This window comes from Alosa pseudoharengus, unplaced genomic scaffold, assembly GCF_046254945.1.
Source record: "Alosa pseudoharengus isolate Yale_2024_CS ecotype anadromous, Long Island Sound unplaced genomic scaffold, YU_APseudo_1.1 YU_APseudo_1.1_scf_14, whole genome shotgun sequence".
NCBI lineage: Eukaryota > Metazoa > Chordata > Actinopteri > Clupeiformes > Clupeidae > Alosa > Alosa pseudoharengus.
This window is the reverse complement of record NW_027468609.1, coordinates 14,251,870-14,276,218: the sequence shown is the minus strand read 5'-3', so window position 1 is coordinate 14,276,218 and position 24,349 is coordinate 14,251,870. Positions and strand designations below refer to the sequence as shown.

At 44.5% G+C, this 24,349-nt stretch overlaps 1 protein-coding gene across 1 annotated transcript in view; it reads right to left on the bottom strand.

Annotated features, from left to right (window-relative positions):
• Positions 1-15,317, bottom strand: part of epha5 (EPH receptor A5) — a 67,581-nt gene extending 52,264 nt beyond the window's left edge. Inside the window, exons 1-3 of the mRNA XM_076283923.1 lie at positions 15,047-15,317; positions 10,880-10,944; positions 2,441-3,104 (exon numbers count right to left, since the gene is read on the bottom strand). Of these exons, the coding sequence (XP_076140038.1) occupies positions 2,441-3,104; positions 10,880-10,944; positions 15,047-15,149 (832 nt within the window). The 5' untranslated portion in view covers positions 15,150-15,317. The remainder of the gene's footprint in view (positions 1-2,440; positions 3,105-10,879; positions 10,945-15,046) is intronic.
• Positions 15,318-24,349: the final 9,032 nt, after the last annotated feature.

The following is a 24,349-nucleotide window of genomic DNA, read 5'->3' as shown; positions in this document are numbered from 1 at the left end:
TATCATGGCTGCTGTTGGGAAAGATAGCTGAATACTGAGAGCATAACAGAGAGGTGAGGGGTGAACTGTTTCACAACGGTCTCTCTGGGTGCTGGGTTATTTTATTCCGCCACATTTCGCTCGCTAACTGAGGGGGAAATTAAAATTTTCATACACCCTGCATACGACAAAAAGTCTGAGGAGAGGTCTCTCGGTTTCCATGGCAACCGGAATGAAGATCTCCGGTACTTGCCGTCTGTGTTCCTGGCATATAAACATGGGAGAGGGGAAAAAAAGAAAACTTTTGGGCACTTTGCTCGTCTGCAACACACAAAAAAACACAAGCAGAAAGGTCTCAGCAGCAGAGCATGTGGGAATCACTCAGTCAATACTGGGGAAGCAAACAAGAGGAAGCTGAAGAAGCAGTACGCGCCCTCATCTTTCCACTACACACACACACACACACACACACACACAGAGAGAAAGAGAGAAAGAGAGAGAGAGAGAGAGAGAGAGAGAGAGAGAGACTCAGGAGTGCCCTGGTCTTTCCACTGCACCCACACACACTCAGGAGTGTCCTAGTAATACCACCACCACCATACACACACACACACACACACACACACACACACACACACACACACACTCCGGAACATCCCAGTCTTTCCACCGCACTCACACACACACACACACACACACACACACACACACTCAGGAGCGCCCAGTCTTTTCACCACACACATACACACACACACACAGGTCTGTGAGAACCCTTAATATAATCAGTGCAGCTGATTGGCTATGTGTAGATGGGAAATGACTGGATACAGTATGTGTCATCCCTGAGCAAGCAGCCAAAGTGTGAGAGGCCTTGACTCTGTGTTTGGAAATGCTTCCAAAATAAAATGCTCCCTGTTAATTGTCACGGGAGTTAAAGGAAAATTCCGGTTTTTAGCACTTTAAGGCCCTTTTCTGGTTTGTTTTGGATGAACTAGAGTGGTGGACACCGAAATTTTGACGATTGGTCCTGTCTCGACTTTTCTGACTCGTTTTGAATCGCCTTTGACTTCTCAGGGTGGCTGGCAATGGGCATACTGTAGTAGGCTACTCAAACATGTCCTAAAACAACCCTTAACGTTCGTTTTCAAAACTGTGCAACTCACCGAGTGGTTAGTGGTGTTCGTTGATGTTCAAAAACAAGTAGCGTAGAGAAATACAGTTTCTGTCGTGTTTTATTTGGCATTTTGTAAAATCCCATTGATTTCTGTTGGAAGACTCATTGCACGTTGATAGCTGCGCCACCGTCTATGCTTCAGGTTCAAATATTGAGCGGTTGTGAATAGTTCCACAATAGCAAATAAGACGGCTGGAAATCATACATTGCGCCGATATATTTGTTTTTAATAATCAACGAACACCACTAACCACTCGGTGAGTTGCACAGTTTTGAAAACAAACGTTAATGGTTGTTTTAGGACATGTTTGAGTAGCCTACAGTATGCCCATTGCCAGCCACCCTGAGAAGTCAAAGGCGATTCAAAACGAGTCAGAAAAGTCGAGATAGGACCAATCGTCAAAATGTCGGTGTCCACCACTCTAGTTCATCCAAAACAAACCAGAAAAGGGCCTTAAAATGCTAAAAAAAACCCGGAATTTTCCTTTAAGGTGCATCATGGGAGTTTAAAAACATGACTCTGCATGAGACTCTCGCTGCCTGCGTCTGAAAGGGATGATCCGTCTTTTGTGCTGCTGTATGAGGTTTATGTCTCGGCAGCGTAAACAAACACTCAGCTTAAACAAACAAGCACTCTAGTCTGCGGTCTTACTCCAGGGCCCGCCACTGCAGTCTTCAAATGACACCTGTGCCAGACATGCCTTTCAGAAATCACTGCGTCTCAGCAGAACAACAGGCAGGAGAGAGATCTGCTCCACAGTGAGTCCTTAAACCCATTAGAGAGGCCAAGTGTCACCCATACAACAGCTGCTGCTGCCCCTGCTGCCGCCTGTCTCGTCCTCCCTTTATTAGGCTGCTCTTCACTCACTACCATCCACTACATAACAAAACCGCATACGAAACATAACTACATTAAGGCCTAATGAATGCATATTTTGGTCACATTTCTGTACAAGCTGTATTGTGACTATTCATCACACACAAATATGCTATGTATAATGGTATGTGTAGTATTTTAGGGAAATGTACTTACTATGTGATACAGAGAGAATGTTAATGAATGGAGAATTATTATCATTCCAAAGATCAAGGTTACACACTCATAGAAAACCATACTTATTAATTTCCAAATATATGCAAGCATGTGTTTGTGTGTGTGTGTGTTTGTGTGTGTGTGTGTGTGAGTGGCTGTGTGTTTGTGTGTGTGTGTGTGTGTGTGTGTGTGTGTGTGTTTCAAACACAGGAGACTGTGCCATCATTGGCAAAATAATGAAGATGTTGACCAACCTTGACAGGAGCCATTAACTTCCTCAAAGCCCGCCTGGCACACACACCTCCCGATGGGCACCAGCCACTCCCCTTCTGCGCTGCAGTGCATTCTGGGTACGTCCTCAGCCACCGAGTTGTTGACACAAGCCCCCGACACCTCCAGGAGCTGTGAGGAGTCCGACCCAGTTATCGTGTCCGGGAAGAGGGCCAGGTTGCGGACAAGAAAAGGACACTTTTTGTAGAAGACACGCACGGACACCAGAGCGATGCAGGCGCCCAGGTCTTGGAAGGCCAGGTAGAAGCCCTTCTTGGTCAGCGGGCCCACGTCCCTCACCTCCGTGTTCAGCTTCATGACCCGGTCGCCCAGGTCCAGCTCGGTGAAGCTCTCGTCAGCGGCGATGGTGTCGATCTTGGTGTACTGGCTCTCGCGCACCATGCGGCCCTCCTCGTCGTTGGACTCGTAGTAGTACACGTTAAAGGTCTCCTTGCAGGTGCCCAGGCCGCCGGGCAGGCTGTTGCAGTCGCGCAGCGTGAACTTGAGCTCCACAAACACGCGCTGCGCCCCCTCGTTCAGGATCCAGTTGGTCTGCAGCCAGTTGTTCTGGTTGTGCTCCATCACTTTGCACACCTGGTACGTGTGGATGGGGGCGTAGTTCTCATCCACCTCTCCGATCTCTTCCCACTGTGGGGGAAATGGCACAAGGAACAAGGATTAGGCAGTGATTACAGATAGCCATTAGGCAGTGATAGTCATTAGCCAGACAACAGCTGACTCTGGGCCAGACGTGGTGGGGATCCGGTAGAGCTCTGGCAGATTATTATTTTATTGTATTAGTGTTATTATATTATTATATTATCATTACCTTGTGTATATTTTTAAAACTGACATTTCCCTATACACCAAATGGAGCTTCACCTCTAGTTTTGTTGTTGGGTCTGCTTACAATGACAATTATTTCTATCTATCTATCTATCAACTGTATCTATATATCTATCTTTCTATCGTTTAACAGCTGACTGCCATCTTGGCCTTTTGTAGGTAGGTATAAGTTGATGATGTAAATAGAAGACAAAGAGACTAATGCCAGAGTTGGCCTAACACCCATAGTGTGTAACCCCCCTCCAGGAAGCATTCAGATTCACCACCAGTGAAAACAAATCTGTCGAACTGCTTCTATTCTTATTTGTCAGACTCAACCTTCTTTTTATCCACAGACAAAAAGTGAATATACAATTACACACGGAGCTAGCACACAGATAAGGGATAGTAGATTTGAAAATTATTGTTCTGTTATGACAACTAATTCTAGAGAATCAGAGCATCTGCCTTCATACACAAAGGATAATAACAACTATACAAATGTTTTCAGAAAAAGAGGACAGTTTGTCACATTTTGGCTGCCTCAGTATTTCCAGGGCATGAGTGAGATTTCCCAGAGTAAAAACAGACCTTTTGGAGATAAACTGAAGATATACTGGATACTGTTCTCACAGCATTCGAAAGTGACTGACAACACATAGGTTCATTACTTTAATATATATATATATATATATATATATATATATATATATTTAGCTAGATAGATACTTTATTCAGATCTAGAATGTTAGGCATTCAGTCAGAATGTAGATATTTCATTCTTTCTTTTTTCTTTCTTACTTTCTTTCTTTCATTTTTTCTTTCATTTCTTTATTTCTCTATTTCTTTCTTTCTCCCCCTTTTTTTGATTCCCCCTTTGTCTCCTTTAGTTTTTGCTCCTGCTTTCTCAGGCTGCCCAGGCGGAGGGTATAGTGGCCCTACCTTGGCATTGTGTCAGTGTCTGCTTTGTAACGGGAGACTCACAGAGTGGACATTGCTTGGGGCTCTGAACTTTTCAGGCTGATAATATGAGACAGTTCCCAGTGACATCACCGTACAAAAACACTATTTTTGAAAGAGAGCAGCTTTCTCTTCAGAATTTCTTTTTAGCAGCAAAAGCATCAGTGCAAGTAAATATCTTTTTTTACTCATTCACGTTCACTTGTTCAACTACTGCAAGCAGTCAAAATCAGTTCGAAGGAGAATTTCCTTTCATTTCTAGATCCATTCATATTTGAATAATTCCTCCATACAGTATAACTTATTTTGTGATCTTGCATAAGAAAAACGGATTAGTGAATCTGTGAATGTGTCACTAAGATGAGAAAGGCAAATACAATTTTATATGGCATTATTATTGAACATCAAAGCTACACATTAGCCTATTAGTTGTTCTCGTGGCCTAAATGGTATATGTATTGAATAATTTTTTTAAATGCCTGAGAAAACGAATTGAAAACCCCTAGTTTTCCAAATGAAAAATACAAGTAAAATAATAAGAATGATAAATACAATAGTAGAATTAATAATAATAAAATAAGAACAGAGAAAAGAATATGTAGAAATATTAGTACTACTGCTAATAATAATAATAATAATAATAATAATAATAATAATAATAATAATAATAATAATAATAATAATTGTGATAAATAATTAAAAAATAAAACTGGTTAAAAAAAGTTAAATGAAATAAGATAGTTGTAATGTAAATATTAATAGTGTAATATTTGGAAAGTAAAATAAACCAAGAAGCCAAAATGACTAGAATCCAATTAGAATTGACACAATGCAAAAGAAATGAGGTTGCATGGCTCCCTCACTAATAGAAATACTGCCCAACTTCAGGCTAACTCTTTCCATGTGCGTTGCTCTAAACCGAAGCTAGTTTGTCCCAACACAGACCTTCCAGGGGCAGATGAAGGGAAAGACAGCTTTGGATGCATTCCAAAATCTCAGTTCAGTAAAGACGGGTCTAAACCAATAATCTTTTTGTATACAAAAAAACTCTCCATGATGGTCATGCAGGCCATTAAACATATAATATAGTGGTGTCATATATTATAAGAGACAGCGGTGTGTGCCATAGACTGAACAGAGATCAAATGCAGAACGGAATGCTACGCACACTATTCAGAGTTCTTAGAGTACTTCACCATGCACTGACATAGAGCTCACATCCATCATGTGAAGTAGTCAGTACAAAAAGACTCAGTGGTGTGGTTTTGTGCATGAAAAGACACTAACGGCTTCAGAGAGAGCCAAGCTTTGAGTGTTTTTTTTTTTCAAGTTAAGCTTTTCATAAGCCCAAATATCTATGCATATATGCTTGAACAAGTGCATAAATATTTTACCATAATTTATATTTCAAGTGTGAAATCTAAATAAAACAATAAAGTGTGACCTTTCACTCCATTTTCAGGTGCCATGTTAAGCTTATGCAATTCAAATCACACATATACGCAATCGCCCATGATCAAAATATGCACATCCACATTTCAAAACACTGCACACTTTCTCAATTATCCTTGTATCCTTTTAACCACATCTCTAAGCAAAAAATGTCACACAAATAATGTTTGTGTGCATGTGTAAAAATGTCACATAAATAACAGAATACAGCATTAGCAGATTCTCTGCTGCCATTCACGGCAACTTCTCCATTTATTTCAGGCAGCCACGTGCTCGTCTGTCCCATTAAGGCTCTTTGAAACTCATTCATGCTTCCCCTCCCTGTGATAAACACAGGACTTTCTCTCGCGCAGTCGGCCGAGGTGCTTTAATGCATCGCGTTAAAGACGACACAGTTATAAAGCATCTCCGTGAACCACAGCAAATGGCTTCCTTTCATATTAGCATAATGCGTTCAAGTCCACGCGACTATGATCTAGTAAATTACACAGGCTTGTCTGCATGCAAATAACGGCCAGTCCAAAGCATGCAGAGCACTGTCGGTTATTAAAATCTTGTATGATAACATGGGTGCTTGGGCACATAATAAAACACGGTGGATTTAAATAAAAAGTGATTTGGAACACATTCTCTAAGGACATAAACACGCTGGTGGATACAATGGCAAACACATGCGCGGCTTTCAAAGAGTAAGTCCACATCATGCAGCTTTCAAAGGGGCATTGTACATACATATGTGCATCCAGTTTAAAATATAGTGCCTCACCAACATACTTTAATGGTTACTTCAATATGCTTCACACATCCAGTTGCAAAGGCAGCCTACTTGTTCTGCCATAAATCTGTCTAGTACACTAGACTGTCACAGAGGCAATACATGAAAATGTTACTTTTAATTAAATGCATACTATAAATAATCGGCATCTCTCTTTTCTTGGGCAAGTTATCATTGAATGTGTATAAAGTCAATCATTGTACAGTACTTGCTCTCAATATTTAGCAAAAACACTTCCAGATTTACGGCATACTTAATGAGGATGTTTCCTTCCCAATTACTCTTGAAAATAACAGTAATTACTGATATATTGACATGAAATGTTTTTGTATTTGTTTTCCAAATAGCGTCTTCAGTCCTCCAGTCCTCTGTCCTTGCTAAAGCCTGAGGAAGCTGATTGATCATCTCTAATAGGATTTGTCTCCCTACACTGGGACCAGCATGGCTCTGCAGGCCTCAGGTTGGATATAGTACACTTACTCCTCTCTTTCTCTCTCTCTCTCTCTCTCTCTCTCTCTCTCTCTCTCTCTCTCTCTCTCTCTCTCTCTCTCTCTCTCTCTCTCTCTCTCTCTCTCTCTCTCTCTCTCTCTCTCTCTCTCTCTCTCTCTGTCATAAATATTAACCTTGTCTGAACCCTATTGGATATTCTGTCACGCAAACGCTGACAGTTATGGAATGGCATCTGTCACCTGAGAGTTGTATACAACAGACAGAACGCATCTAAAATATCTCGAGGGAAATTTAAAGAATGTAATATGTGCGCAGTTTGGTTCAAAAGTGGTTGATTTCTATGTGAGTTTATGTACCAATGCCATTTGAGACTGATTATCATGGGGCTCAATTCCTCCCTATCTTTCACACAGGCATCTCTCTGAAGTGTCCATAATCATGAAAAAAAACAGCACAGTTTACCATTCTGGTGCTACATTTCTAAAGGACCCCATCTATGTGCTTGCATTGTATCTGTATTGTGTGTAACAAGTGTGATGAAATCCGTATTGCATCCAGGGTTTCATTTCCCAACAGGCATCTTTGAGGACAGCTCGGCCTCCATTCCTTTCTTCCTCGGCACATCCTCTATGCAGCCATTCTTCTCCTCCGCTACTCCCCCTCTATTACTTTGTTTTCTGTCCATCCATTCATCTCTCACCCTACTGAGTTCCTCTCTTCCCCACTCCATCTCTCTCTCTCTCTGTCCAGTTCCACTGCTCTCTCTCTCTCCTTCTCATCTCTTGCCTACTGAGTTCCTCTCTCTCTCTCTCTCTCTCTCTCTCTCCCTCCACTGCACTTTTCTGTCCCTGTGTCTCTCTCTTTCTCTCTGTCATTATTATGGCTCCCCTGAGACCAGGGCATAGTGGACACTCACTGGCATGGCCGCTTCCAGATACACACACACACACACACACATACATATTGTAGGCAGGCATGGCCGCTTCCAGACACTCACACACACACACTGTAGGCAGGTACGGCCGCATTCAGAAACACACACACACACACACACACACACACAAACACACACACACACACTGCATGAACGCTTCCAGGTCATGTCGAATCAGCCGCAGCGCTGACACCAGGACGCTCTAAACACACATGTTTGCGCAAAGGTCTCTTCACTGCAACATCTCAAACACACACCCACACACTGGCACACACACACACACACACACACACCAGCTTACCTCAATGCCTCAATTTACACCAGCACAGTATACACATTATCTCTCTCTCTCTCTCTCTCTCTCTCTCTCTCTCTCTCTCTCTCTCTCTCTCTCTCTCTCTCTCTCTCTCTCTCTCTCTCTCTCTCTCTCTCTCTCTCTCTCTCTCTCTCTCTCTCTCTCTCTCTCTCTCTCTCTCTCTCTCTCTCGCACACACACACACACATACACAACACTCAATAATGAGTCCACACTAACCCTTTGCCCCACAAATGCACACACTCACACTGACCCAGACACACACACACACTGAGCCTTCCCTCCCCCACCTCACCCCTCATCACCCACTAAGAGTGAAAGAGGGAGAGAGAGAGAGAGAGAGAGAGAGAAATGGAGAGTGTGCTCTGCTCTAACCCCATAGGACTACTCCATCCCCATAACACATCATTAGCATCCATTCCGCCCCCTCCACCACACACAAACACACACACACACACATACACACACACATGCGCGCACACACACACACACACACACACACACACACACACACACACACCTGCTGTTCCCCTGTCACAGGTGAGGCTGGCCTCGGCTGGGGACACAGGGAAATGGACGCCTTGCCGTGCCACACAGCCAACTTCAAAACCCTCAGCAAGAATAAATACAGGCATGTTGGTCTCCCTCTCTCTCTCTCTCTCCCTCTCTCTCTCTCTCTCTCTCTCTCTCTCTCCCTCTCTCTTTATCTTTCTCTCTCTCTTTCTTTCTCTCTCTCTTTCTCACTCTCTCAGCTGTTTTTAGTCCACCTCCCCCTCAGCACAGAGGTAATGTTAGGGTATGAAGAGGCTTTAACAGTGGGGGTCAGGTACGTGTCATTCCCCTTCAGCAAAGGAAGTGTGTGTGTGTGTGTGTGTGTGTGTGTGTGTGTGTGTGTGTGTGTGTGTGTGTTGGGGGAGGGGGGGCTGCGGGCACCCTCGGCCAGCACAAAGCCAGGATTTAGCTGAGCTCCGGCAAATCGTCTGGTTGATTTGGAAAAGCTGGGCTCAGCCCAACACCCTCAGAACAGTTCAGAAAGACAGAAAGCAAGTGGTGGAAATGGGGGGGGGGGGGGAGGTAAAGATTTCTTCTGTCTTTTTTTTTTCTTTTGGTGGGCTTCACCCGTCCACTGTTTCTGCCAAGGTAGCCGTTCAGTCAGCGGTGTGCTTTGAAGTCGGGGAATCTAAAGCCCATCGTTTGTCAGCGGCATCTGTTACAGATTCCACTGACCTAATTAAGCAAATTGCACACAGTCAACTGAAGAGAAATGCAATCCCTAAATAATACACCAAATCAGTGTGGGCATGCAGGATCAGAGCAGATGTCATATCTAATGCACAGCTCTGAAGTCGCTTCCTATGAGATAAGCATTTATTTTCTTTTAAAAAAAATTTAAATGTTCTGCTCTAAAGTTACTGTATGACCTCACCGCCTCTCAGTGGATGCAAATGAGAATATGTTAACATTTCCAAATGCTAACTAATGCTGAGCTGCAGTCATACATCACTTTTGGTGGCACGGCCTGCTTTTGTGTTCACTAATGACACACTGTTGCAGCATTACGTCATTATTCAGCAGTGGTGGCCGCTCGCCTGAAACACCTGCAGTTCGCTTGGGGGATAGTTCCCCCTGTAAGTTTGTGATGGACTTTGCATGGACACGCTCTCATCGCCGTGTGACTGATGAGCTCTCTCTCTCGAGTCATAAACGCTAAATCTCGCCCTGGCTGCCCACACCCGGGGGTCAGGTTTCCCCCATCCCTTTTCAAAACCGCGAGGGATATTCATCATGTGCCAGAACAGGTGCAGCGGTGCTGCATAGCTGGAGAGTGAAAAAGGCCCTTTTTATTGTGGGAGAAGCTGCATTATTGAAGCCTCAGACAGGTGCGGAGACGCTACACAATGAGCTGGAGACGGCCCGGGCTCCGCCGCAGGAAGCCGCGCCACGCCGTGCCGCGCCGCGATAGGACCGCCGGAGCCGCGAGCTGTTTGAGCTCCAGCAACAACAAAGGACTCGACGCCAGCTGGGCCCAGCGCTTTCACGCCGCGGCCCCCGAAACAGCGGCGAGAACGAGCAACGCTGCGCTGACAGACATCCACTGTACACAACCCAGAGAGCTTCACTCCCACACGCACAAAGACACTGCAAGGCATACACAATACACTGCTGAGAAACCCTCCTGAGATTTACCTCTTCACCGGTGAACATTTATTTCCAGATCAGGCAGCCTCATGCCCACAACATTAAAGCACAATGTCATATTGGGCAGACCTGCATCCTCTTTGGACTTTTAATGACCATACATTTTGTGTATGTGTTTTCTGTTTAAATATGCAGGCTAATATGTAATGTTAAACACATATAGCATCGATACTGTTTACTGATTCTAGGTTCTCCTTACAGGTCATGTTTAAATATAGTTTAAAAAAAAAAGTATTTTTCACATTTGTGTAAAAGTAACACGAGAGCCACATCAGGGTTACACACACCGTTAGAAATGCACATGAAATCGAGCAGTGTACTGTATTTTCAAGGCACTATGTAAACCTGATGGGTCCAGAAGACAAGGAAAGGTCATATGCTCTGACGAATGGTCCATTATTTTTCACTTTGGGGCTTGTCTGAGCCTGCACTCAGGGGGAAAGTGAGACCTTGAGACGCGTCCGGACAGTGTGTTAATGCCGCCTGCGGTGTGGCTGGACCGTGAAACTTACCCCGTTCTTTGGGTAGGCTATCCATCCGTCGTCACCCATCACAGACCGAGAATCCAGTAAATTCACTGCAGAAAGGCACAAAGAGAAAAGAGGACATATTAAGTTGCTTTGCGAGGCTCTCGATTCAGCGCACCACTTTCAAAACACGGCTGCAGGTCTGCTGAGGAAAAAGTCTCCATTTCAAAAACTATTTTGATACACCCCGCTTTCAAAAGGACTAAAAGCGAGAGCTGGCAACAACACCAGCCAAGCCTCTCACACACTCGCATTGGTCTAACGTACAAAGACAACAGCAATCAGTCACACACTTTCATTGGCATCCTCACTCATACAACCAGCACAAAATGAGAGTATAATTTAAATAATATCCTCCATTGCCTTGAGTATAATTTGTAGAATTAATGTAAGGGTTTTAATACCCTTTTATTTCACAAGTACTAAATGTCACATTCTACTTACTCAGTCCTTATAACCATATCCATACACAGTACATCCCATTCACAGCAGTATGGGTGCCTGAGTATACTGCACATTCCCTCAAGTGTACTACCCACCACTACCTGAGCTGAAGTGTCATTTATGATCAGGCTTGTGCAAAATTCCAGAATTGAATTGAAACTGGCTCTTAAATTCCAATAACATTCTTGAATTTCACTTGCATTTAAATTGAGGTAGCAAACAGGAAGCAGAATTGCAATTCGAATTGTGCACATCCCCGGAGTGCACGAGTGTTGGCTCGGTCCAAACATTTGTGTGCTACACTCCGCTGATCAATTCACTCATGGCCCATCAGCCGAGCGTGCTTCCTGGTGTGACCTTTCCGCACGATCCAATCAGCCAGGCTCAGCTGTGGCGGCCGTAGGTCCCTGGCACTGCGTTGCGGTTAATAGCACCCCCCCCCCTCTCCCGCGCACAGCAATTACGGCTGGCGCCGCCCAGACCACCTCCATTAACATACGATAACGCCGGTCACGCATGAAGGGGCCGCAGGAAGCCTCCAGCAGCCACAGACAACGACGCGCCGTTTAGAGATGGCCATAGGTGTTACAACGTGGCATTTAGAGATGGCCATACGTGTTAGGATGCGCCGCTTAGAGATGGCCATACAGTACGTGTTACAACGCACCGCTTAGAAATGGCCATACGTGTTTCAACGCACCGCTTAGAGATGGCCATGCGTGTGCCCTGGACCTCTGACTGAGAGTGGGAATAACTTGGGATACATATTTTAGGTTTTCATTGATAACAGAGATGTAATGGGAAGAATGGGAGAGAATGAAAAAGTACTGTATGGACACGGCTACACGGGTGCCTGGAGGGACAATGTGCCATCCAGCAAAATCTCACACTGCAGTAGGCAAAACCAGTCCATACTCTCAGACAACCCCGTCATTTCAAACCTTACAAATCCTACATGTAGCAATCAGCCCTTGCTAAATGGGGTCTCTGTGTGTGTGTGTGTGTGTGACTGTGTGTGTGTGTGTGTGTGTGTGTGTCTCTCTCTCTGTGTGTGTGTGTGTGTGTGTGTGTGTGTGTGTGTGTGTGTGTAAGCGCACCACTTGAATGACAGACATTGATGTGCATTGTTCTACTTAAAATAAAACGTGTCCTGAGGAAAAGCGCAAAGGCCTAATTAGAACAACAGCAGAAGTAGTGAGTGCTGAACTAGATCACTGTCGGGGGGTAGTGTCCATCAGGCGACGGAGGAAAGACTGACTGGAACAAAGACACAGTTAATTCTGCGCTGTGCTGCGCTGCACTGTTGTCCACTCTCTAGCACTACTTGTTCGATGTACTGTCCCTCCAACTCGAAGATTTTTCACAAAAGCAAAGTAGATCTACTAAAGTAGATCAATAAACAAATTAATAAATCGGAAACTTAAAATTTGGTCTCATCTTGCAGTTTCTACAGAAGCTAGATATGGAAATGATCTTCTGTTGTTAACATCTCCAGGCTGACCCTTTACCGTGTGTAAAAAAAAAAAAAAAAAAAAAAAAAAAAAATTACCCTACGACGACATTCAATTTGAACACAACCCAGGGATACTTTGTTATTGAAACACTCAAAAACAGAGCCATTTCCCCTACAGAGCAAACATGCTGCTGGAATGCGGCCTCTGAGAAGCCAGCAGCTGTGTGGAGTTCCATAAATGGGTTTCTGTTGTGGAGTTTCCCCCGATATAGACAGAAAAGTGCGGCCGTCCCGTCCGGCAGCTTGTGCCCGGTGGGTAAGGGAGTCGCAGGCAGACAGAGCTCATTTAAAGAGGCTGTTGTTCTCCTTCTCTCTCTTTTTTCTCTCTTTTCTCTCTCCCTCTGTTTAGGTCATCGTAGTGTCCATATTGGCAGAGGGATTCTGGCCCAACCTGCTGTCTGTCTGTGTCAGTGAAGCATTGCTGCCCTATAATCAATCACTTTGCTGTCAGCCTGCCGTGCATTATCCATATGCTGTCTCATTTAAACTGCTCATTTAAATCCTCTCTTGAACTGCACCAAGTCCTGAGAAGGCAAATATCAAACAATAACTAAATATATATATATTGTATATATATGAGTTATATATATATATAAAAAATATATAAAAAAAGAAATTGACTTGTGCCTTACTATTATTAAGTTATATAATATTGCAGTATGTTATGAAATGACATCAAACTGCTATTGAAGGCATCAAAGAAATGATTCTGGTAGTTATGATTCGGGTGAGACTTGGCATTTTGTTATATTGCGATTAACGACTGTCTCAGTCATGCGGTCTTTGTCTTGTCTTTGTCTTGTCGCCACCGTAGTTTAGACATTCAAAAGGCATACTGCTGCCTTTATGATAGCCACTCTGACTTCTAAGTCTGAGAACATGATCATAACAAATTTAAAACAAAACAAAAGATAAAAAAAAACACCACAAATTCACACAACCCTATGAAAGATGTTGCCCATAATGTGAACACTTAACGTGTATATTCAACCTATAGATTATTTCCAACTCAGTCCAACTTACTGTAAAAGTGGAAGGCCTGAAGTCATGACCCTAAGTCACTGTCTTAAACTTCTAAACACCAGTGGTGCCAAGCCAGGACTATCATGATTATTCAAGTATAAATATTAACAACATACAGACAAATTATAGAAATACTGTAAAATGCACATAGCAAAATCACTACCTCATCCATACAGTATATGGGTGAGTTTTTCATTCATGAATGCACAACAATGCACCAGGCTCAAAGAACCATATATTTACACATTGCTGAATATATTCCTTCTGCAAAACATAAAATAGGAATTTGGAGAGTCACACAATGACATCTTGAGTAAAAAAAGGTTTTAATTCCATTATCAGCATCCGACCAATGTTCAGAGGGACACTTTTAAATGGTGTTTATCTTACTGCTACAAAGTACTATGTTGTTACACGCACAGTACTTATTACTTTATTCTCATCAATGCCATCGCATTCACTTATTTTGCCTTATCATCATTTTAATAAATTAATCGTCTATTCATGTTGATGAACTATTAGCCTTTCTACATTTGCCCTTCCATAAACAGTAGGGAACGCGCTTTTTCGTATTTTCGGCAGTAATCAAAAAGCGCAAAGGTAGGCGAGGTTTTATGGACCCGGCAAGAACATGTTCCTGGACATCGTTATCAAGGGGACGCGGCGTAATCGCACTTCTGAATGAGTCAACCATATGGCTAACCACACGTGGTGACATTTGAACTTTAGGTTGGCGACACACTGAGGCACTTTCCTTTGATCCGATACGAAGCATGAAGAAGTATTGTCGACTACCTCAAGAGCAGGGGAGTAATATCTAACAAGAACTTTTAACACTGTGTGTGACCTAATCATTCAGATGCAACGGCTATAATACGCGCAGACGAAACCTGTTCTGTAGAGGCAGTTTTATCATCCGTTTCGGGTAGGCTAGGTGACAACCGTTGAATTAGACCAAATAGCCATCGTTACGGGCAAATATATGTGAATGAACAAGACATTTTTGCCACACTTCCAAATAAAATCGTTAGACATGTGTCAAATACAGGTTTCAATACAGCCTGTGCCCTGATCCGTACCCACATGCTCCGGAATACTTTTTAAATGGACCCCGCGCCTAACAGGGCATCAGTGTCAAACACAAAATGACAGGAAAGTAATGTGCATCCTACCTTCATTATTTGGTATACTGAGTGTCCTCAACGCAGCACAGCTGAGAAGACAGATCCACACTTTAATGCAAAGAGGTTTGATATAACTCCACTGCGAAACCATAGTCGTTTGACAGAAAATGCCGTTTTTGCACTGAGCACGAAATCAAAGCACTGGATTTTCAACTCAGTGTAGCGTTACCGACAGTAGCCTGGCGGAGACATGAGTGTCAGTTGTGAAAGTTGTAAGGAAATAAAGCCGCATTTGACCGGTGTGGTGAGGCAGCGCGCACGGCTTCGGTCTGTTGTGGCATGGAGAGCTTCTCCGGTTGAAGCAGCCGACCTGTCAGTACCCGCGCAGACCGAGTGCACGCGGGGGCGGAGTAAACCACAAAGAGAAGTCCAACCGACAGCCTCTGATGAGTCAATGTCTGTTGTTTAGTGAAATACGTTGGAGGTATGATAGGGTTATTCGGTCTGGGGTGAGAGACAGATAACAGTCAAAACAAATTCGATAAAGGATCAAGTAGCAACATAGAAGTGGGAAATTTGTTACTGATTGTCTTAGCAATCGAAATGACGACTCAAAGCTTAATTGACAGTGAGAGGCAAGTCGCTTCAAACTCAGCACTTTAGCAAAGGCTATGATTTCCTGTTTATAGGCCACAACAAGGACATGAGACAATGACATAGGGCTAGGATATGTAGGAAATATATTTAATGTTATCCAAAAAACAAAATGTTTTTCAACATTTTTTCAACACATATTACACAACACACTCCCTCCTAAAAGTAACTGTCAATCTAAAATAAATGGGATAGGATTGGAATATAGTTTTTTTTTAAAAACACTTCTGGGTCATGTTCTTTTCAGAGAATAGATGAAAGCATGAAGGTGATATCTATTCACAGTAGGCTGTCATCCCATGGAGAATTAAACAAACAGTAGGCCCACATTCGCTATTTCATAGTTAGCTGCAACCTTTCTTTGACTGTCTATGGCTGCCACAGACTAGAACTCATTCCTCCCTTTGGACGACTCTTCAGTGCCACCATGCAAAGATGTTTACTACAGCAGCGTGGAAACAGCTTCAGGAAGTTTTGTAATGACATTTCAGCAAACAACTGTCATCCTTCATTCCCAGGGTTATTGCACAAACTAAAGGTATCCCTGCTGAAAAAACCAGCTAGAAACCAGCTTATGCCGGTAGCTGGTTTTAGCTGGTTTTAGCTGGTCTTTGCTGGTTTTCTTCCAGCTCTTGCTGGTCTTTGCTGGTGTAGCTGGTTGGGCCACCAGCTGGATGTGCTGGGGTGACCATCTGATGAAGCTGGTCATGCTGGTTTGACCAGCCTGTCTTGTGGGATACAGCTGGTGCAAGATGGTCATGCTGGTGACCAGCCTGCCAAGCTTGACATTGTTGGTGTAAGATGGTCATGCTGGTTTGACCAACATAAGCTGGCACGGCCAGTTAAACCAGCAGTGTAGACCAGCAACACCAGCTAAAATGACCAGCTTGAGGTGGTACGACAAGCAAAACCAGCTGAATTACCATCGTTAGGTGGGTAAACCAGCTGAAGGTATGTTTTCGCAAGAGATTTGCTGGTCTAGCTGGTCAACCATTATAGGGTGGTCAAACAAGCTGGTCAACAAGCTGGTCAACCAGCAAACCACCTTTAGCTGGTCAGGCTGTTTTTTTCAGTAGGGATGTGTGAATGCTGTGTCAAACTATAACCATATACAGCAGAGAATGGAGTTTTCAGAATGCAACGAAAGATTGGGAAATACATTGCATGTCTTCAAGCATTTCCTAATATGGAACTACAGTATGTAACCCAATTTAGCAGTCCTTGGGGAAAAACAATTTTCTATTGTTCTCAAGTTCTTTAACAATTTAAAAGAAAGATGGTGGCAGACAATTATGTTTTTTCTTTTTTTCTCATGTGCCCTCACCAAAAAAGAACTCTCCATCTTTATAATGTCTCTGAATTGCTTTGGTCTCCTTAATTATTACCCATATTCCAGTGGGGTGCCCCCGTGACACCTCCCACACTCCTCAGCTCTGCCCATTCAGGCAGACGGGGAGAGGAATGCAGGGAACAGCGGGATCCATCGCTTCATGTTTCAACTTTGGGACGTGAAAGTGACAGGCTAAAGAATCACCGCCGTGCCAGCTTCATCCTCAATCGTCAGCGCTGCTCCGTGGGGAGTGTGTGTGTGTGTGTGTGTGTGTGTGTGGAGGGGGGGTGTTTCTGCAAAATTAACCATTATTGTGTCCTGCCAATTTGATTAGTTCGTTCACTTGTCATTTTAATCACACGGTGAACAGGAACGCTTTGCCTCTCTTGTGCTCACACATACTTCCATTCATTAGTGAACACTAAATTGCTCCTGTAAAACATTATTTAATCCCTGATGGCCAATTTCCTGCCCCCGTCATGCTTCGAGATAAGGGTCCGAGCCTTGGAGATGCTTCTGGCAGGTTGGGAGATTAGGACCCTTATTTATTGATAATGTGCAATTGCAAACGTGATGACGACGTCCCTGAAAACAATGGCCCAATGTCTGCCTGGGGCATAATGACCTATGAATCTCTCAACTGACCTAAATGACATCCATTATCCATTTCTATGCCCTGCCAGTGATTAGGCATGGCCACCTTACATTTAATATCAATCTGTTGTTGATTACACCTTTGTTTTTATTCACTTTATTTTTTCTTCCCCATCGTCACCTTCAGTAGGGTGACCGCTTGAGTATGCAGCCTACGGTGCGGGTAGAGAGAACAGCCACAGGTGACCAAGGGACAGCAGGCCATGTGTCAGGCTGTGGAGGCGAGAGGAGCAGAGCGGAGCAGAGGTCCGGTTTCGGCAGCTGCAGCTGTGCTGTCGGCACCGATAAGCACTCACTGCTGTTTACACAGGCCACGGGAGCGCAGGACTGGGGAGGACTGGCCTCGTGTTTACCCATAAATTCAGCTGGGACAACTCCAGTCCTGGTCACAGGGTCTCCAGGCTACAGGGTAAGCACAACGAGCATAGGTGACAGACATTGTTCAGGCAGTGGAGTGGAGTGGGCGATTTCTAATCACTTAACTAGTGAACTCCACAGAGAAGGGGCATTTGCTGCTCCAAAATACATGATTGTTTTCTCATACTACGTGATAGATTGACAGAACAGAAGAAAAAAAAAACAACAGAAGCGATCTGAGACCAGTGAGCATTAGGAATGGGAGTGTGTGTTTGTATGAAACCAGTGAGCATCAGGAATGGGAGTGTGTGTGTTTGTGTGAGATTAGAACATTTTGGCCAGCCCCCTTGGGAGACCATAATGATCTCAGGAAGATAATTATTTTTTGATAGAATTCAAACGAGTTTTGTCTCCCAGCACCCTCTGAAGTGCACATACCTCCCAGTTTGGGGAATAAACAAATTAAATGGTTATACAATTTCAATATAGCCATAACTAGACCCAAATAACCAGAAGATATGAATACAATAAATAACATTAATGTTACTCGGTTGCATCATTTTGGGCTACTTTCTATTAAACACACGTTCCTGCCTGAGAACAATAGAATGAGTCCTTTTCAAGGTCATATTATTCAGACCTTAACCTTGCAGTTGATGGTAGATCTGGCAGTCAACCCACCCTGGTGGCGGAGCAGTGGGCTGGGTTAAGGTAACTCGCGGAGAAGCGCTAACATATGGTCATTATGTGACCAGCATACAAACTACCCCCAAAGTAGAGCAGGGCGGCCCTAAACCCAGCAAGTATGGGCAGCTTTGTCCTCTGTCTGTGTCGCTGAGATCGGAGCCTTTCATAGAAGTGTAAAGCATGAGAAAAAAGCCTTTGTTAATGTCATAGAGCCAGTTATAGCCTGCTTTCCTCTGTTCTGTGGTAGAGTAGAGCTCTCAGTCGTAAGTCGAATATAGACGACATCATTGGCATCACCCCCAATTTAAAGAAATCCCAATGACTGATTGGATTGCGTTGAGAGATTAACGTCTGCATTTAAGAGCTAATTAGTGTCTTGTGCTTTACGTAATGATAATTACAGGTAGCACACCGCTTCAGGTGCAGTGATCGGGATGTCACTTCAGCTGAGCGGCGGCATGGAAATCAGTCAAACTGCTCAGTGGAAAGCTGGTGTTTAGGGGTGTGTGTGAGGGTGTGTGTGTGTGGGGCGGGGGGGGGGGGGGGGGTGCTAAGCTGCACTGCTCGGGGGAGATTTTAGGAGCAAGTGTGTAGTGCCTCTCTAAGCCCCTTTATCCAACCAGAACAAATGTTTAATGGCAGGGGTCAGTGTCCAGCGCATTACTGGGAAAGGGAGTTAGTTAGTGTACGGCCACTTCCCACAATCACCCAGCACATAAACACGCCGCACAGCCATAGCTGGAGAACGTCGCGAAGGCCGCTTTAAGTCCTTTTAGGCAAGTCCCTCCACTCGGCGGCCATGTAGCAACGCTTTTTGGGCAAGGCTTCACGACACCAATCTTGCTCCAGCAGCGAGTTCATAACACATGATTGGGAAGATGTCTTCACAACACAACATATGATTGGCTCAATGTATTTACATGTCGAGGTTTTGCCGAGGAAGGGGTGGGTTTGTGTAGACAACGGCCATATTGGCGTTACAAACTAACCCCATGCATTTCTATGGAGGATTTTTTTGAGTGCTGTGTCTCCTCATTAGAAAGTCTCTGGCTTTATTCACTGATTACAGATAATTTATTTTGAGCAAGACGCAATGCTTACACAGGATGTGACTAAAGAAATCTTTGGGTGCCATTTTTGCAGCGTGTGATTGTACAGTAATAGCAGGCGATGATTTGGCTGATGACACTGACTGTTCAGCTCTCTAGCGATGCTTTATCCGCTCCATGGCAACTCTGCTCCTGAAACACTATAAAAGAAGCCTAAATTTGCCTGAAGCACACACACATACACACATGCATACACACACCACACACACGCACACACACACACACACACACACACACACTCACACACACACACACACACACACACACACACACACACACACACACACCCTTATAAGAGCGCCCTCAATATCCAGCCTGGTGGAGCTTCATTTTGGCTGTGCACTGCTTGGCCCAGCTGTCTCCAGTACAAATCTTCTTACAGGAGGGGGTGAGGGGGTGTGTGTGTGTGTGTGTGTGGAAGGGGCGGGGGGGGGGGTCTGAAATGGCCGTCCGTCTGTTACCCCGGCACAACTGTGTTAACGTCTCATCTCCCTGCCTGCCTGCGTCCAGGCCTGGGTCTGTTGGAGGCCCCAGTCTGGGTAATACTGCGCATTAAACACTAATCCCATGTCACACGCTGGGAGGCCACTTAATCTTAATGTTTGGTCTACGAGAGGAAACTATCACAGTACGTTAGTGCGAGAGAGAGGTGATCCACCACAGCGTCACTTTTTCTCCTCTCCTATCCTCTCAACTCCTCTCCTCTCCTCTCCTTTCCTCTCCTCTCCTCTCGTCTCCTCTCCTCTCGCCTCCTCTCCTCTCGTCTCCTCTCCTCTCGTCTCCTCTCCTCTCCTCCTCTCATCTCGTCTCGTCTCCGCCCTACCCTACCCTACCCTACCCTGCTCTGCCCCTCAAGGTCCTCACTGGACTGGAAACAGTGGGAGGCCATGGGGCGGGTAGATGACCACTCTCTCATCAAACATCCACGCTCAGCAGTTGTAGTTGGGGGCTTGGTGTGTGTGTGTGTGTGTGTGTGTGTGTGTGTGTGTGTGTGTGTGTGTGTGGTGAGGGGGGATGTCAGTGTCTGTGTGTGTGTGTGTGTCTGTGTGTGTGTGTGTGTGTGTGTGTGTGTGTGTGTGTGTGTGTGTGTGTGTGTGTGTGTGTGTGTGATACCGGAGGCTTAAGCAGTAAATGTGGAGCACTTACATTATATTTTGGATCCTGCTGTGCCACAGGAACAGGAGAAAACCAGTATTCGCATCAAGGTTAAATGTGATCTTTTACATCATTTATTAAGCAGGATTGGGAAGTAATTTTATCTAGTACCCTCTGCCCACATTTCCATGATGGATACCCAACTCTCTTTCAGCCAGACATAAGGAGCATAGTGCATGCTTAAGCCCCTTACAGGCATCGCCGTCACCATCCCCTAGCTGTGAGACATCAGTATTCTGCCCATAGGAAGCCATGGAGCTGTGAATTAAATCAGTTTCCCCAAACTACACGATGCCATGATTAGAAAACAAACAGCATGCTCTTGATGTAAATGAACACAGTGCATGAGGAGTGCATCTCCTGGTGCCCAGTGATGAGTTAAATAAGATAGATATATGCTGTTTCCTGTTTTCCCATGCTGCTTACCGCTGGCCTATCGCCTAATAGAATTGGAGATGATGCCGCACCAGGTGTGCTCAGGCTCACAGGTTCCTGATGTCGCCAGGCGTTCATTTATTACGCCGGCAAATATATTTTCTTGATGGCTGCAGTCAGACAGGCAGCTGGGTGATTTACGGAACGCAAACAAAATCCAGGAAGCAATCAAATCTCCGATGCTTGTCCCTAACACGTGTCTCATAGCAAAGACAGAGAAAGACAGACGGCAATCAGGCACTGGCTATGTCTAATCATTATGTTTCTGTGTGATATGTATTTGATGTAAAACTGAAAGTGGAGTAAAACATGAAGAAGTGACTGATGCCAACAAAATTTGTATTCACTCCAGTAGCAGAGCTTTAACTGATGGCATCATAAAAAAACACACACACAACTGATGGTACCCTTGGTGATAACATTACTGCCTGTACAGCAGTTGTCTCACAAGCACAATCAATTCTACTGAACTGATGTCCTGCTCAATGCTCCCATAAAGCAGTGAAAGTATATGGGAGCATTGAGCAGGACAACCTTAATAACTTTCCTTATTGCAGTGCACGTAAGTGAGGCTGGTGAAAGTAAAGTTCTCCGCATATACGCACCAAAATGAGTGTGCTGTCACTTGCCATGCATATTAGCACCAAAATATTTAAGTGAGGTTGGTGAAAGTAATCATGCATTAAGTATAAGTATAAGTAAATATACTCTTTTGACAGTGAACGCACAGTGAGGTGAAGCACACACTAATCCCGGCGCAGTGAGCTGCCTGCATCAACAGTGGCGCTCGGGTTCCTACTGGTCGGAGTTTGAACCGGCAACCCTCCGGTTACAGGTCCGAGGCACTAACCAGTAGGCCACGGCTGCCCCCATTAAGTGCATTGTGTAGTTTTATTATGATATCCATTATTCCGATTTGTTTTTTTCTCTAAAGGTTGTTGATACTTGAGCACAATTACACTTGCCCCACCCCCTCCATTATGGGGCTGGGATTTTGTGTGACACAGAACTAGGATTGTGGCTATAGCCAGATTAATACTAAAATGATTTATGCATGTGTCTATATGAGTGTTTCAGCTCTGTTTCAAATCCAATCTGTATCCATATGATACCCTGAACACACGTATCAAATGATCCATTTGTGCAAATCACATTCATTCATGCAAATCCCCTTGGCCATTCACACTTGTCAGTAATGTTGCAGATAGCTCGAGTGATAGCTTTCCCCCTGTCTACTTAGGCAGCTGTAGCATTGTAGAATTTGCACATTTATTTAACAGAATTTAACTAAATAATAGCTTCCTGCAAAGACAGCAAGGTAAGCAAGGCTTGTAATTCGTTCTCTGTCTTGGTACCCTTGCTAGTCATGGATAATTACACAGCTGATTTCTCGTCATTTTCTTTGGAGAAAGGGTCCTAAAGGGTCCTTTTGAGAACAGTCATTTGAGGAGAATGACGAATCAGGGAAGGAAACAGGAAGAGAACGGGTGTATTTACAGTTACGCTTTAAATGGAAATGGGGCCAACAGCACTTCCAAATCCTTGTGTTTCAGGGGCTTGAAAACGCCAGAGAACTGTAAATGAGAGGCGTGATCGTGACAAAAGTGTTGTGGATCCAAATGAACCCATAAGAATGCAGAGGCACCCTCCGTGCAGTCTGTGCCTTAAAGGTATGGTGTGGGATTTAGGGGAGGAGGTCTATCAACAGAAATGGAGCATAGTAATTATGTTTTAATTAGTGTTTAATCACCTGTAACTATGAGTCATTGCGCTCATTGGGAGCAAGTCCTCTTCCATGGAGCTGGCATGTTTTCTACGGTAACCCAGAGGGGACAAACCAAATGGCTGGCTCTAGAGATGCCCTTTTAGTGTTGTCATGTGGAAGTGGCAAATCTGGTCAATGCCACTAGTCAAGTCCTACACACACATACACACTCATTTAAATGATACCTACAAATGTATCACACACACAAATTAAAATTAAAACCTCTCGTTGTTGGTGATGGTGTCACTCTAATATGACACATTGCGTCATTTTAAATACATTTCTTGAATTTCCCCTAGGGATCAATAATGTATCTATCTATCTATCTATCTATCTATCTATCTATCTATCTATCTATCTATCTATTTTATGAATCTAATGGCATCATTCTTAATGCTTCACTTTCTTATCGTCGTTTGCAGTCGGACGTTAGGCGTTTTCAACACTCAGCCTGGACATACATGGCTTAACTCTAATGGTAACTGGGGTGGTAATGAAGCCACAGAGAACATTGTGAGTCACGGGGTCATGGGTTCAATCAGAACAGATGATATTTACCCAAATCCAATCCGTGTGAGTGTTGCATGGAAGTGGTGCACTTGAGATGACTCAGCCAAAGCCCCACACAGCATGTACACATAGCATACACAGTGCAGGGAGGGGGACTGCAATTAAAACTTCAAAGGAAGAGAGAGAGAGGGTGGGAGAGAGAGAGAGAGAGGGAGGGAGGGGGGGAGAGAGAGATGGAGGGAGAGAGAGAGGGAGGGGGGGTGGAAGTGATACAGAGAGATAGAAAGAGAAAGAGAGAAGCTTGGTTCTGAATCCGCCCCGGCCTGCCACATCTCTTTAGCGGTGGGGCTAAACAGCTTTGTTAGGTGTTTATCCCACTGAGGCGGCCCTGCGCTGTGGGCTCTGGCAAGCCAGAGAGAGGAGCAAAGACAATGTCTCCCCGTCGCACACAATACACTGCACCCACCCTCACTCTCACACACACACACACACACACACACACACACACACACACACACAATAGCCCCCCCCCCCCCACACACACACACACAATAGCCACCCCCCCCACACACACCCCTCCATCTGCATAATCTGCTCTGTCCTGTTGGGAGGAGAATCAGAGGAAGGAGGCCAGTGGGCTGGAGGAAGAGAGAGAGAGAGAGAGAGAGCAGGATGGGATGGAAGGAGAGGTAGAG